The 16,335-nt window shown below is 42.2% G+C and overlaps 1 protein-coding gene across 2 annotated transcripts in view; it reads left to right on the top strand.

Moving 5' to 3' along the window:
* Positions 1 to 16,335, top strand: part of ZNF536 (zinc finger protein 536) — a 334,106-nt gene that overhangs the window by 156,797 nt on the left and 160,974 nt on the right. Inside the window, exon 4 of one of the 2 annotated variants that reach the window (XM_088671843.1) lies at positions 12,452 to 14,014. In XM_088671843.1, coding sequence (XP_088527969.1) covers positions 12,452 to 14,014 — 1,563 coding nt within the window. Of the gene's footprint in view, positions 1 to 12,451; positions 15,243 to 16,335 lie in introns of those variants that run through there. The other variant, XM_035119162.3, reaches the window with a different exon arrangement.

The raw sequence follows: 16,335 nt of genomic DNA, 5'->3' as shown, positions 1-16,335 counted from the left end.
TCTTATTTTTTGACCTGCCACTGTAGTAGCCCCAGAAAGCCTTATAATATCCACCTGCCCTCATCTGTTCCCACCTGCAGATGTAGTACTGGCCAGCTGACCTTTGGTGATGCAACTCTTTCCCTTTGGGTTTTTCTCCTGCTATCCCCCTGACCGCCATATTGCTGCTGTTTCCTGTAATTCCTCCCTGCTTCTTTGAAGTTAATGGGCTATGCAACATTAAACTGAAAGAAAACTATGAGATACATTATGAATTAAGTTATGTTAAATTAGGTGCCCTTTTTCAGGCCAAGGGCAACATTACTTAGTAGAAAGCTGCTGGGGGCTGTATTCCACTACTGGTCAGGACTAGACTTACATACAAGCCCTGCTCTTAATATACACAGACAATCACATAGAGAGAGGGGGACACAAAGCTATTTAGCATTGAAACAGGCATACAGTGGTCCCTTGACTTACGAATTACTCGACAGCCAATGTTTTTGACTTACGAACGGGACAAATGGCCGCACGCTTACAAATTTTTCTACATCCGAATGGAAACAGTTGGTGGTTTTAAATGTGGTTTCCTCGACTTATGAATTTTAAATGCGGTTTCCTCGACTTACGAATTTTTCCGAATATTTTTTTCCTATGGGAAACCAATTTTCGACTTACGAACTTTCTGACCTGCGAATGTGCATTCGGAACGGATTAAGTTCGTAAGTCGAGGGACTACTGTATATTTAATTCTCCGCTTAATTTCACCTTGCATTTTCTCCATAGACTTTGTCTTTTACAAAGTTTGTTACAGGAGTACTGGAAAGCCTTAACAAAACCAAAAAGAACTATCCTGACTGCAAAAGGAAAAAGAACTTGGGAACCTCAGCAGAAGAATGCCAATAAGATCAATTCACAGCTGAACTTCAAGCCCCACCTTACAGCTATTCAAAGGCTCAAGCTTTACAGTGCAACTGCACCTCTAAAACTGCATGTCTGTAATTGCAAAACGCAAAGGGGGCTTTTTGTATGTGTGCAATGACCACCAATTTCCCTCTCTGCTGAGATGTATTCTTCTTGCACCACCGCTTTTAGCAGAGGGAGACGTTTCATTCTCACACCATTTGCACTGTTGAGCAGCTGGTGGCAGGAAGAGATCTGAAGGGCCAGATGAGAGCTAGTTTCAGGCCCACCCAGCCCATGGGCCCAACAGTCACCCACTTCTGTATTAAATAAATGCAAATTGCACACTCTCTCACACACACAACTTCTTATGTTCTTTGATAGAATTGGTACCAGTTCTTAAACAAATGCCATATCGGTTAGGTTAGTTATTCTGGGTAAGAGTTTCTCAATTTTTTTGCAGTGCTTTAACTTCATTAAAAGTCTGCCGTGATTAAAACCAACATTTTGCTGTGTTTGGACACTGCATTAACTCAGCTGTTATTGGATTTCTCAGCACCTGATGGTTAGAAAACAATTCGGCACTAATCAGTTTCCCAAGAATACCTGAGTGTTTGCAGGCCCATGACTTGAATGACTCCATCCTTATCCCAAATTCATAGGTAAGGCTGAAATATTCAACACTGGTCAGCAGCAGAAAGGACAGGTCCTCCATAAACCCTGCAGAAAAACTTCTGCATTTAGATAACTCAGCCTGCTCCTTTGTGCCTTAAGTAGCAATTCATGGCTCTTACTACTGGAGAGGTCTCCCTCTTCTGCCTGAGGACAAAGTGCCTTCAAAACAGCAGTGTAGTAGTTATACTACACTACAACAGCAGTGTAGTAGTTATTTTAAGCAGTGATACCCTGCGAGCCCTTCATTGCGCGGCCAGGCAGAGTCCCCCAAAGCCCCCAGGCAGCCCCTGAGCAGAATACTGACACAAGACCATGTTCAATGGGATTAAAATTGGCCACAACTTTATTAAAATTCAGATGTAGGGAGACCTTGGCTCAAGCATTGGGCGTATATCCTTCCCAGCCCCCAGCCGGGGATCTGGGTAATTTTAGGGTTATCCAGCATGTGTGGGGGTTGGGCTAGCTCTGGAGAACATATGTTCAAGCAGATAGCCCTTCCCCCCTCGATCGCAGCCGCTGGAGGGGGAGGGCAATGACAGCCTATTGTGTATGGTCAATGCCTCCCCCCAGCCCCATTTACAGGAACCCTGTTATTGCCACCGCAATGGGGGCGGGGGGTCACCGCCCCCACGTCCCCCCATTTATGTAGATGACTAAAGGATTCCGCCCAAGGCCTGCACCCACCAAAGTTGTGATGAATTGCTATGGGAAAGGTGAAACCTGCCAATGCAGGGAAATTCCTTGCCGGCTCTTCAACAGCAGCCTTGTCGTAGCAGCGCCTGCATGCGTGTGCGCCTGTGGAAGAAAATAACCTGTAATGCAATCATTAATTCTTGGGAGTGGAGGGTGGGAAAGCTCTGGAGCCATTGACTGGTTCTCGGGAATGACTCTGCTCCAGCCGTGTGCACAGTAAGGTTACCTCCTCCTACCTGGCCAATCCAGTCCTAGGAGCTTTCACAACAGGTAGAATACCTGTTGGTAGAATACCAGGTAGAACAGTTATGAATACCAGTCCTAGGAGCTTTCACAACAGGTAGAGTAGCCTGCATAATGCAAAGAAACAGCCTATCCCCCCGGCAACGCCTCCCCCGAGCTGGATTGGCAGGTAACTGCGTGGGTGGAGTCCACCAGTATCCAGCCCAGGATGACAGCGCCGGCCTCCGAACTTCCAGGGCTGCCTCAGGGATCCCAGGGGGCTGCGCACGACCGTGCAAAATGTGCCTCCCCTCTTATGTGGGGAACGGTCATTCTTGCATGCTAGGAGCTCTTTTCATCACAGGATTCCCTCTGTGTGACATTTCTATGCAGTCTTATTTTTTGACCTGCCACTGTAGTAGCCCCAGAAAGCCTTATAATATCCACCTGCCCTCATCTGTTCCCACCTGCAGATGTAGTACTGGCCAGCTGACCTTTGGTGATGCAACTCTTTCCCTTTGGGTTTTTCTCCTGCTATCCCCCTGACCGCCATATTGCTGCTGTTTCCTGTAATTCCTCCCTGCTTCTTTGAAGTTAATGGGCTATGCAACATTAAACTGAAAGAAAACTATGAGATACATTATGAATTAAGTTATGTTAAATTAGGTGCCCTTTTTCAGGCCAAGGGCAACATTACTTAGTAGAAAGCTGCTGGGGGCTGTATTCCACTACTGGTCAGGACTAGACTTACATACAAGCCCTGCTCTTAATATACACAGACAATCACATAGAGAGAGGGGGACACAAAGCTATTTAGCATTGAAACAGGCATACAGTGGTCCCTTGACTTACGAATTACTCGACAGCCAATGTTTTTGACTTACGAACGGGACAAATGGCCGCACGCTTACAAATTTTTCTACATCCGAATGGAAACAGTTGGTGGTTTTAAATGTGGTTTCCTCGACTTATGAATTTTAAATGCGGTTTCCTCGACTTACGAATTTTTCCGAATATTTTTTTCCTATGGGAAACCAATTTTCGACTTACGAACTTTCTGACCTGCGAATGTGCATTCGGAACGGATTAAGTTCGTAAGTCGAGGGACTACTGTATATTTAATTCTCCGCTTAATTTCACCTTGCATTTTCTCCATAGACTTTGTCTTTTACAAAGTTTGTTACAGGAGTACTGGAAAGCCTTAACAAAACCAAAAAGAACTATCCTGACTGCAAAAGGAAAAAGAACTTGGGAACCTCAGCAGAAGAATGCCAATAAGATCAATTCACAGCTGAACTTCAAGCCCCACCTTACAGCTATTCAAAGGCTCAAGCTTTACAGTGCAACTGCACCTCTAAAACTGCATGTCTGTAATTGCAAAACGCAAAGGGGGCTTTTTGTATGTGTGCAATGACCACCAATTTCCCTCTCTGCTGAGATGTATTCTTCTTGCACCACCGCTTTTAGCAGAGGGAGACGTTTCATTCTCACACCATTTGCACTGTTGAGCAGCTGGTGGCAGGAAGAGATCTGAAGGGCCAGATGAGAGCTAGTTTCAGGCCCACCCAGCCCATGGGCCCAACAGTCACCCACTTCTGTATTAAATAAATGCAAATTGCACACTCTCTCACACACACAACTTCTTATGTTCTTTGATAGAATTGGTACCAGTTCTTAAACAAATGCCATATCGGTTAGGTTAGTTATTCTGGGTAAGAGTTTCTCAATTTTTTTGCAGTGCTTTAACTTCATTAAAAGTCTGCCGTGATTAAAACCAACATTTTGCTGTGTTTGGACACTGCATTAACTCAGCTGTTATTGGATTTCTCAGCACCTGATGGTTAGAAAACAATTCGGCACTAATCAGTTTCCCAAGAATACCTGAGTGTTTGCAGGCCCATGACTTGAATGACTCCATCCTTATCCCAAATTCATAGGTAAGGCTGAAATATTCAACACTGGTCAGCAGCAGAAAGGACAGGTCCTCCATAAACCCTGCAGAAAAACTTCTGCATTTAGATAACTCAGCCTGCTCCTTTGTGCCTTAAGTAGCAATTCATGGCTCTTACTACTGGAGAGGTCTCCCTCTTCTGCCTGAGGACAAAGTGCCTTCAAAACAGCAGTGTAGTAGTTATACTACACTACAACAGCAGTGTAGTAGTTATTTTAAGCAGTGATACCCTGCGAGCCCTTCATTGCGCGGCCAGGCAGAGTCCCCCAAAGCCCCCAGGCAGCCCCTGAGCAGAATACTGACACAAGACCATGTTCAATGGGATTAAAATTGGCCACAACTTTATTAAAATTCAGATGTAGGGAGACCTTGGCTCAAGCATTGGGCGTATATCCTTCCCAGCCCCCAGCCGGGGATCTGGGTAATTTTAGGGTTATCCAGCATGTGTGGGGGTTGGGCTAGCTCTGGAGAACATATGTTCAAGCAGATAGCCCTTCCCCCCTCGATCGCAGCCGCTGGAGGGGGAGGGCAATGACAGCCTATTGTGTATGGTCAATGCCTCCCCCCAGCCCCATTTACAGGAACCCTGTTATTGCCACCGCAATGGGGGCGGGGGGTCACCGCCCCCACGTCCCCCCATTTATGTAGATGACTAAAGGATTCCGCCCAAGGCCTGCACCCACCAAAGTTGTGATGAATTGCTATGGGAAAGGTGAAACCTGCCAATGCAGGGAAATTCCTTGCCGGCTCTTCAACAGCAGCCTTGTCGTAGCAGCGCCTGCATGCGTGTGCGCCTGTGGAAGAAAATAACCTGTAATGCAATCATTAATTCTTGGGAGTGGAGGGTGGGAAAGCTCTGGAGCCATTGACTGGTTCTCGGGAATGACTCTGCTCCAGCCGTGTGCACAGTAAGGTTACCTCCTCCTACCTGGCCAATCCAGTCCTAGGAGCTTTCACAACAGGTAGAATACCTGTTGGTAGAATACCAGGTAGAACAGTTATGAATACCAGTCCTAGGAGCTTTCACAACAGGTAGAGTAGCCTGCATAATGCAAAGAAACAGCCTATCCCCCCGGCAACGCCTCCCCCGAGCTGGATTGGCAGGTAACTGCGTGGGTGGAGTCCACCAGTATCCAGCCCAGGATGACAGCGCCGGCCTCCGAACTTCCAGGGCTGCCTCAGGGATCCCAGGGGGCTGCGCACGACCGTGCAAAATGTGCCTCCCCTCTTATGTGGGGAACGGTCATTCTTGCATGCTAGGAGCTCTTTTCATCACAGGATTCCCTCTGTGTGACATTTCTATGCAGTCTTATTTTTTGACCTGCCACTGTAGTAGCCCCAGAAAGCCTTATAATATCCACCTGCCCTCATCTGTTCCCACCTGCAGATGTAGTACTGGCCAGCTGACCTTTGGTGATGCAACTCTTTCCCTTTGGGTTTTTCTCCTGCTATCCCCCTGACCGCCATATTGCTGCTGTTTCCTGTAATTCCTCCCTGCTTCTTTGAAGTTAATGGGCTATGCAACATTAAACTGAAAGAAAACTATGAGATACATTATGAATTAAGTTATGTTAAATTAGGTGCCCTTTTTCAGGCCAAGGGCAACATTACTTAGTAGAAAGCTGCTGGGGGCTGTATTCCACTACTGGTCAGGACTAGACTTACATACAAGCCCTGCTCTTAATATACACAGACAATCACATAGAGAGAGGGGGACACAAAGCTATTTAGCATTGAAACAGGCATACAGTGGTCCCTTGACTTACGAATTACTCGACAGCCAATGTTTTTGACTTACGAACGGGACAAATGGCCGCACGCTTACAAATTTTTCTACATCCGAATGGAAACAGTTGGTGGTTTTAAATGTGGTTTCCTCGACTTATGAATTTTAAATGCGGTTTCCTCGACTTACGAATTTTTCCGAATATTTTTTTCCTATGGGAAACCAATTTTCGACTTACGAACTTTCTGACCTGCGAATGTGCATTCGGAACGGATTAAGTTCGTAAGTCGAGGGACTACTGTATATTTAATTCTCCGCTTAATTTCACCTTGCATTTTCTCCATAGACTTTGTCTTTTACAAAGTTTGTTACAGGAGTACTGGAAAGCCTTAACAAAACCAAAAAGAACTATCCTGACTGCAAAAGGAAAAAGAACTTGGGAACCTCAGCAGAAGAATGCCAATAAGATCAATTCACAGCTGAACTTCAAGCCCCACCTTACAGCTATTCAAAGGCTCAAGCTTTACAGTGCAACTGCACCTCTAAAACTGCATGTCTGTAATTGCAAAACGCAAAGGGGGCTTTTTGTATGTGTGCAATGACCACCAATTTCCCTCTCTGCTGAGATGTATTCTTCTTGCACCACCGCTTTTAGCAGAGGGAGACGTTTCATTCTCACACCATTTGCACTGTTGAGCAGCTGGTGGCAGGAAGAGATCTGAAGGGCCAGATGAGAGCTAGTTTCAGGCCCACCCAGCCCATGGGCCCAACAGTCACCCACTTCTGTATTAAATAAATGCAAATTGCACACTCTCTCACACACACTTACCCTTACCCTTTTCAGAAAGCATGTGGAGACAGGAATATTTGAAGGAAAATAGCATTATGTTCCAAAAGAAGAGAGAATTTTGTCATTGAAAATCTTTTCTTCTTATGTTTCAAAGTTGAGCTAAAAGGGCCTTTCTTTTATTTATCTATATTTCTCCAGATAACTCAATCCTTAACATTGTACCGCTTGCCTTTTCCTGACTTAATGACATCCCAAACTTTTGTTGAAAATAATAGATTGAATTTAAATTTCCTTAAAAGTTTAAGAGGTAATGTTACAGTATAAATTTCCTACCAAACACTAAGTAGGGAAATATCCATTAGTGAAATTAACTACAGTTTCTAGGTAGCTAACAATGTGGCGTATACAGTAGGGCATGGCTAATGAACACTGCAGTGGGTGATATTTCATTATACAAATTAATGCTCACATTTTAATGGGAAAGTCACATAATGAATCTCAGCTTCACTGACAGCAATTAGAGACACAGATTGTCCCCTTCTGGACAAGACACTGTTTAGCAATAAGCAGCTGTGTAAAAAGTCTTCAGGTTTGCAACATATATATGCTTTGGGGGAATTGGTGTACAGTTTATATTAATGTACTGAAGTTTCAGAGCTAAGGAACATCCATATTTATTTCTCCCAGTATTAACTATGTAAAGACCTGTAGAAAGACTAAATAAATATCCGAGATAGGATTTAAATTCAATTATATGGCTTTGCAAAAATTAAAACATTCTGTCTGTCTGTTGTGCAATAGAACAGAAGGTAATATAAAACCCAGAATACAAGAGTATAGAATAATCGTATACCTTTCCTTTCCTTTGTCTTTGCTTTGCATCTTTCCCAGTCACGATAGCAAGGGAGTAAAGAGATTCAGAATGCGACTGGTATTTCTGACAAACAGATGAACTATGTGGGGAACATGTGCATGATCCAAAAATAATCCCACAGAACCTTTGATATTCCATTTGGTTTCAAAAGTGTGAAGTGAGTGATTAGAATGATAAAAGAAATTACTGAGTAGGAAGAGGCATAATAATGAACTAATTAAACCGTACTGCAGCTCTTTTCTAAAATATTCACGCTGCCATTGATGAAATGGGTTATCAATAACCGCTGCATTGATTTAAAAATCGGTTTGGTATTTTTATTAGAAGATGCTCACAGAGAGACTCTTCACTATTTATTTCAATATATGTACATAAAATTTTTAAAGCCAACCATTCTTGCTGCTGCTGCTGCTGCTGAATGCCACTCCTAGATGCTTTGCATGCAGAAGGCTGCAGGTTAAATCTCTTGCATCTCCAGGTAGCACTTGAAAGATGCCTGCCTTGAAACTCTAGAGAGCTGCAGCCAGTCAGTGTAGACAATACTCAGTAAGACGGACCAAAGGCTTGATTCAGTCTTGTATTTCTAATGTGAGCTGCTGCTTTAGACCTGCCAGAAAATCACTCTCCAATTGGATTAATTTTGGGGAGGACAGACAGATGGTGGACCTGGTTTCATGATGTGTAGAAATAGCAGATAAATATGAAAATGGGGCTCCACTAGTGAGCAGGTGATGATTTGCCCCTTGCATCTTCTCTATTAGTATCATTTTTACTGCACAAAACTGGTCCAGAGATACTGCACTGGACTGGGGCTGATCTCATCGAATGCGAAAGTACCCAAAGCAAAGTGGCTGGTCTTGCAATCTCACCTCCTTTATGTTTTGCAGTATGCATTATTCATAATAATCAATGGAGACAATAGAATTTAAAAGCGTTTCACTTTGACTGGATTGGACCCAATGGCTTTGTAATATTATTTATGCTGTCATTCAGGTGTGATAATTCTTAACAAGGATATCCTTTAGTATGCAACATTTAGAAATAGTTTGTAAAGACACTAGTATGTTACTGAAGACTTTATTGATTCTATTAAACGTGATTCTATCACATTTGTCACTGGAAATACATTGGTCACGTGTTCAATACCTTTCCCAGTAGCATGGTATACAGAAATCCTTGGTGGCTGATTAAATAACCCATTCCACTAAGAAAAAATAGTGTCTGTATCTGTTGTTACTTAGCACTGGCTTGGCCACTGGAAATTTGGGGTATCTATCTATGGTAGCAGGTAGTGTTTAAATATAAATTAGATGGGGAAAAAATGCTAGAGAACTGTTTGAGGAGAAAGTTATTCATATTCCACCTGCTGCAACGGCAGCTGGGTGAGATGAACATCTGTTCTGTTATTGTTTATTTATAATCTGCCTTTCAGCCAAAAAGGCGGTTCACAAGAATAAACAGATATATACTAACAATACAACTGATACAAATTTAAAACATTTCAACTGTATTAAAAACCAAACACATCTGGATTCCAGCCCCAAAGGCAAAGAAAATTCCCTACAAGAAGGTTAAGAAATATAAGAATACTTAGGCAACACCTTCATCTTATAAAGGTCCCAGGCAGTGGGGTGGGGACAAGGCAGATGGAAAAGCTCTTCTGTAGGGGAGATGGAACAAGAACAATCAGCCTGCTGCAAGGCCACAAGGAATGGCAACCAGTCGGTTGAGGCCCAACCAACGACTTAGCTGGAGATCCTGCCCCTGCAGACAGTGGCATACTTTGGGCTCTTAAATTTCAGTGGCGCCCTGTGCAACTCCATTGTACAGCATTGCTTTGGTGTCCCCTGCAACATGCCCCCCCCCAGTGCGACTGCATCTGTTGTGCCACCCTCTTGCTGCCTCTGCTGCAGATTCCACCAGCAAGCAGTTTGGTCCCCCACCATCTCCCTCCCTTCATTCCAGTGATCCACCACTTGTACTCTCCATGAGGTGGCTCCTAAGCCCTGCCTATGTGGACCAATCAACAGGGAAATGGTGCTTTAGGCCTGGTGATTAGATCAGGTCACAGTTGCAAGGAACAGTATGGGTAAAGAGAAAGCGGAAAAGATGTGGAGAGCATTTTGGTCAAGAGGGTATTCCTCAGGTCAGGTTCTTAAGGGGGGGGTAACACTCACATGGCCTCCCTCAGCACACTAAGCCATGGGTGGCCATGATGACCAGGAAGTAGTGCTTTAACTGGATTGTATCCAACTTTTGGATTTTGTTTGTATTGCTCTACAAAGGCCTGAACATCTTGGACCCAGGCTGCCTCAGGGACTGCCTTAACCATTACAATTGAGGCTGATCACTGAGATCATCTGCTGGAGCATTGTGTTGTCTTTGTTGTCATTTAACAACCACAAGAAACTGAGCCTTTAGTGCAGTGCAGGCCTAGACAAACTCAGCCCTCCAGATGTTTTGAGACTACAATTCCAATCATCCCTGACCACTGGTCCTGTTAACTAGGGATTATGGAAGTTGTAGTCCCAAAACATCTGGAGGGCAGAGTTTGTCTATGCCTGGTGTAGTGTTTCTCAGACTTGGATCCCCAGCAGTTGTTGGACTACAACTCCCATCATCCCTAGCTAGCAGGACCCATGGTTAGGGATGATGGCAGCAATGGCACTGCTTTAGTGTCATTGGTAAAGACCTGGGGAACATTCTACCCACAGAGATTCAGCAGCTGTTTTCTGGACCAACTTTTAAACACCTGAAAACTTTTGTATTTTGCCAAGGCCTATGCAAGCAATTAAGAATACTGTACATCCTTCCACAATGATTAATAGAGAATGAGGATATACTCTCATTCTCACGTGTTCTCACTTAAGCTGAAATGAAGTGGGTGCGCCAGTTCATTACCTCCATTAGTGGGTGGCAAATTGGGATGGTCATTTCAAAAATTCTCAGAAGGGCAGGGCCTGAACCAGATCATCGGAGTAGTATAACAACCTGTGCCTCTTTCCAGGGAACTGGAAATTGTAGCTTCATAAGAGGCATAGGTTTCTGACAACTCTTGGCACCTTTAACAAACTACAGCTCCCAGTTTTCCCTGAAGGAAGCCATAATTATTTAAAGTGGTATGATATTGCTTTAAAAATGTATGGTGCAGATGGGGACTAAATACTTTGAAGCCTGAATTTTCTGATTTTAAACTAATTTAAAATAGTTTAGAATATATAGCTTTAAAAACAACAACACAACACTAGGATGCAAGTGCAATTTCTAATTTGTTTTTCTTTTGGTGGGGAGGGGGAGAGATGTGCAAACAATGCAACATTTTTCAGGGCACAGTTCACAGATGGCTGGTTTGGCATTTAGATCATTTCAGTGAAAGAAAACAGTAGAGAAAAAATAGTTCCTTGTTGTTGAGGTCGCTTAGAGAAATAATTGCTGTTATTGACAGAGTACTATTAAAAGGAGCTTCTAGAACTGTCAGACTCCTGTCTGTTTCAATGACTATTCCAGCATTCCGGTCTGCAAGGGAACCCTTGATTGCTAACAAGTGCTAGTATACATTTAAATTCACATTTATCTAGACATATTTTTCCTTCCAGGTGTATATGTGTGAATTTCTGTAAATATTTCACATATGTGCTTTGCAACCCAGAGTTCTTCTAAATCAGAAAGAGCCGTACAAGTTTAGCACTGAATTAGAAATATATATATTTAATTCATGGCGATCATCTTATATGTTTTAGAACACTATTTAAGCCAATCCTTACTCTGTTGAAAAGTGCTTATTAGAGGTAAATTACACATTTTACTACTGGAGCATTAGAGGTACCATTAGTGCAAATTTAAAGCACTACAAAAAAAACCCAGTAATGTTAATTTCAAACATAGAAACTAAATATATTTTCTACCTTTTATTGCCCATTCTCTCTCTAATTTTTATTGACTACCTTTTATCTTAACTATATGTTCTTACTCAATACGATTGTAATGCACTGTAACGGTATTAATATTTTATAGAAGAAACTGCATTTATAGTTCTTTATTTGGAAACAATGCAGCAGGTCTGCAGATCTTTGAATCCTTCTGGAATGGTGCCCTCCAAATAATGATAAATTACTTGAGCAGAATGCCATTTGCTAATTATATCCATGATTTACTGCAGAGCAAGACTTAAATCATTCATTTCAGTCTTGCGTAACAGTGCCATAAAAATTTTAGGGTTAAAAATTGTTTCCATATGTATAATTTAAACAAATTTCAGTGCTATTGTTTACAGAAAAACATTGTAGTCATCCATTTGTTACATATTTTGTGCCCCCCCCCATGGCTTGTACTTTTAATGATCACTGTGGTGGAATAGTTTTGCTTTATTTTAATAATCATCATATCTTTTAATTCTGAAGCACTTTTAGCATAATAAGTTAAGGAAAATATAACTTGTGTGTTTATGCTGTGTAAGTCTTGAGTTGATAGAAAGCGATTTAAAGAAGAAGTTTGTTTTACAGGGGAAAGAACTGGAATTAGAAAAAAAATAGTGGGTGTTTGGAACCATCATTATTGTAGAAGGATAGATGTTGATCCCCTCCCAAATAATTCATTTTAATACAGCTAATATACCTATTTATCTTTTGATAATTGCAGGTGAGAAACCTTACAAGTGTCCCCACTGTGATTATGCTGGTACACAATCTGCTTCCCTCAAATACCACTTGGAACGACATCACCGGGAACGGCAGAATGGAGCAGGACCACTTTCCGGACAGTCTCAAAGTCAAGAACATAAGGAAGAGACATCAAGTAAAGGATCAATGTTCATTAGACCTGAAGTACTGAGAGGAGCCTTCAAGGGTCTTCCTGGAATAGATTTCCGGGGTAGCATGGGATCTCAACAATGGTCACCAGGAATGCTTTCCTCAGGAGATCATCCAGGTCATTCAACTAGCATGTCTTCAGAGGTGTCTTCAGACGGCATCAAGGGCTCTGACATATCTTCCAAAGGGACACGCTTTTCTGAGCTGGGCAGAGCTTACCATAGTATGGTTGGAAATGGAGTGAACTTCCAAGGGTCGTTGCAAGCTTTTATGGACAACTTTGTCCTCAGTTCCTTGAAGAAAGAAAAAGAAATGAAGGATAAAGTCCTGTCTGATTGCATTTCCACAAAGCCTCTGGCTTTAGAGAGTGGTGAGGAGAAATCATCTAATAAGCAGAGAAAAACAGAAAAATCACAGTATGAGCCTCTTGACCTCTCTGTGAGACCAGATGCAGCCAGTCTTCCAGGTTCATCCGTTACAGTCCAAGACAATATTGCTTGGCATGGCTGCTTGTTTTGTTCATTCACAACATCATCTATGGAATTAATGGCTCTTCATCTCCAAGCCAATCATTTAGGCAAGGCAAAGCGTAAAGACGGTGTTTTAGGATCAACTAGAAATGGTAAAGACCCACCCAGGGAGGCCATTGCTTCAGCAAATAAAGCTAGCTTGCTGCTGACTTCCATACAGTCCAACAAAGATGTAGCTACTTCCAATTTGATTGGTCAGATAGACCCGGCTTCTGAAAGAATGAACCAAGGATCCAAGGACTCTCCAGGAGAGCAGAGGAACACCCCTTGGCCTGGTCACATGGATTCCACTTTTTATAATTTTGCAGCAGATTTCTACAAGCAATTTGGCGTTTATTCCGGAGTTGTCGGAGCACAAAATGCTTGCACCGGTAATGAACCTGACATAAAAACACAAAGTGAAGATGACCCAAGCATTCTGCTTACTGACTCTGTAAATAAAAGTGCTACTGACGACCTGTCAGACATAGCTTCCTCTGAAGACATGGAGTCCTCCAAGGAAGAAACTATTGATGATGAGGACATTGAAACAGAACCTGATCTTATGAACAAACCATTGTCCAATCTGAGCAAAGATGGTGCCGATAGGGGGGACAACGTACAAGTCTCTGTTGCCTCAAAAGGACTCATGCCGCCATTGCCACCTTCCGAAAAGCAGTGGCACAGTCAGAATCTCCTCGCCTCCCATGAAGCTACACCAGGTGCCATGAAGCCTGAACCAACTCAGAGCCCACAGGTCCTGGAGAAGCAAGTCAACATGTTGTCGGTCCTAAGAGCCTACAGCTCTGATGGCTTAGCAGCCTTTAATGGACTTGCAAGTAGCACAGGAAGTAGTGGATGTATCAAGAGACCTGACTTGTGTGGTAAGTTTTAGAATCCTTATTTCAGACCATTTCAGAGAAAAACAACAACCCACAAAATTACTGAGTATGTCAAACTGTGCTTGTTAGTAAATTTGGCTTTAAGATGATGTTTTAAAACCTTGGGACAAAATTCTACTTTGTTACAAAGCATGGACCTCCATTGAAATTAGTGGTGCTTCATGCAGCAGTATGTGGCCTTTATACATGGTCCAGGCCATTAAAAAATTACATTGTGTAGTTTTTAATTAGATAAGTAGTTATATAAGACATTTGTATTTATGATATGTGACCAGAACATCTGCTGCTTCATTTCGATCAATCTGGTTTTATTTTATTTTTTAAACTGACGTGGTAACTTGCAACTTTTCAGCATTTGAACTGAGAAAAAAACCTAAAAACACTAAATGCTTTGCCAAGCCTAAGCCTAGTTTGCTTTACAAAAAAAAAAATTCCTTATGTTGAATAAGGGCATATTGAATATGCTCAATGAAATATAAATTTTTAAAAAAATCTGGGTGGGTTATTCCAATTCGTAGTTATATTTTTATAGAGAAATCCCAAAATGTATTAATCAGACAGTGAGGATTATATCCAATGTTAGTAAAACTCAGAGTTGACCTACTGAGATTAGTGGACCTGCTTTAGCCCGGCTCATTAATTTCAGTGGATCTACTCTTTGTATAACTTAGCTGGGTTCAATCCTAATATTTTATTATTTTCAAAAGCTAGGCAATTTACTGTTTCAATTTCCTTACACAATTTCCTTATGGTAAACAACACAAACATCAATTACCTAATTAATAAGACAGTTCTGTATGTATGAAAAACAAACAAACATGCTGTTGTCCTTGAGCAGGTGCATATAATCACTTTATCCCTATGCACAATTATTTTTGGAGTCACCAACTGGCTGGTTACATCGTCTAGGTCAACTTATCTAATCATTAGGTTATCTAGAATGTAAAGAGTTTAAACTTGCTTACTGCCTTGATGGTTTCAGCAAAGTCTATTTTTATTGCTTGTCCAAAGTGGGGTGATTAGGAAGTCTGTGTCATATTATTGCCACCACATAGTGACACCAACATTCCTCATGTGTAGAGAGAGAGGGAAAAAAATTGGGTCCTTTTCCTTTTCTATATGATCCACAACCATGAAAGCCTCAAATACCAAAACTTCTAGTGTGTAGGAAAATCCGGAGGTTTATGCAGCTTTCAGTGCAAATAGACTTAAACAAAATAAAAAAACCACCCTTTAATGAACAGAAAGGGCCTGTGCAAATTCATCTTTTAATATGATCTCTGTAGTTTAAAAGCACAGAAAGAGCTGCAACAAAAATGCCAAGCAGACCATTAAAAAAAATGAATTTATATACTGCAGTGGTGATAAGAAATAGAAAAGAAATGTAAAAGCTCACTTAACTAGCTGCACATCCTGCCCCACTAGATGGCACGGGCACCCTGATCCTACAATTCCAGCAGTACAAGGGGCACATTTACAAACATGGGCTTGTCATATTCACACTTTACATTTCTGGATGCGCCCCTAAGAAGTCTCAATGCATGGAGTGTTCCTGCACCAGCTTTGAAATCTTCAGAATGGGGGTATACCATTACTGGGCTGGACAAACCAAGATAGAACACCCCCATTGCAGGCTGATGTACGTGCGTTGCAGGGGGTTGGACTAGATGAACCTTGGGACCCCGTCCAACTCTACAATTCTATAGTTCAAAGTGCTCAGGAAGAGTGGAGTGCAGAGGCACAAAAGCACACAGCCTAAATTCATCTTATTAACCCAGAGAGGTGACATACACAGTAAGCAGTTTAGAAATAGCATTCAGCAAGTTGGGTGGGGGGTGGGGGTGGGTTGCAATGCCATACCTCTAAACTTTGCCTTTTGCAAATCAAGGCCACCCATGCTGCTTGGCTCAGAAATATGCTGGGCTGTTTATTTTTAAAATGTGGAATCACAGATTTACTAAATTGGAGCTTATTACACTAAGACAGAGCTCTCTTGGGCAGAAGTAAAAAAAGAGAATGAATTCAAGTAGTTGTTGGGAGACCATAGTTTTAGAGGATCCACCTTATTTTCTACTATTCTAGGTGTAGGTATGGGGTGAGGTCTAAAGCCCAGGTGTTGGAGTGGAGTGGGATAGAGGAGAAGACAGCACCATTCATATTGCTATATATCTGGCAAACCATCTCAAGGGCATTCACAAATCTACGTACAAGGACTGTTGCGGATCTAAACAAATTGTCCAGCAAATTCAAGATACTGGATCTTAAATAAGTGGATTTGCAGTCCGTTAGGAAGGTGACACGCA

Source organism: Zootoca vivipara, chromosome 6, assembly GCF_965207765.1.
Source record: "Zootoca vivipara chromosome 6, rZooViv2.hap1.1, whole genome shotgun sequence".
Taxonomy (NCBI): Eukaryota; Metazoa; Chordata; class Lepidosauria; order Squamata; family Lacertidae; genus Zootoca; species Zootoca vivipara.
The sequence above is the reverse complement of the archived record's forward strand: the minus strand, read 5'-3'. Positions and strand labels throughout refer to the sequence as shown.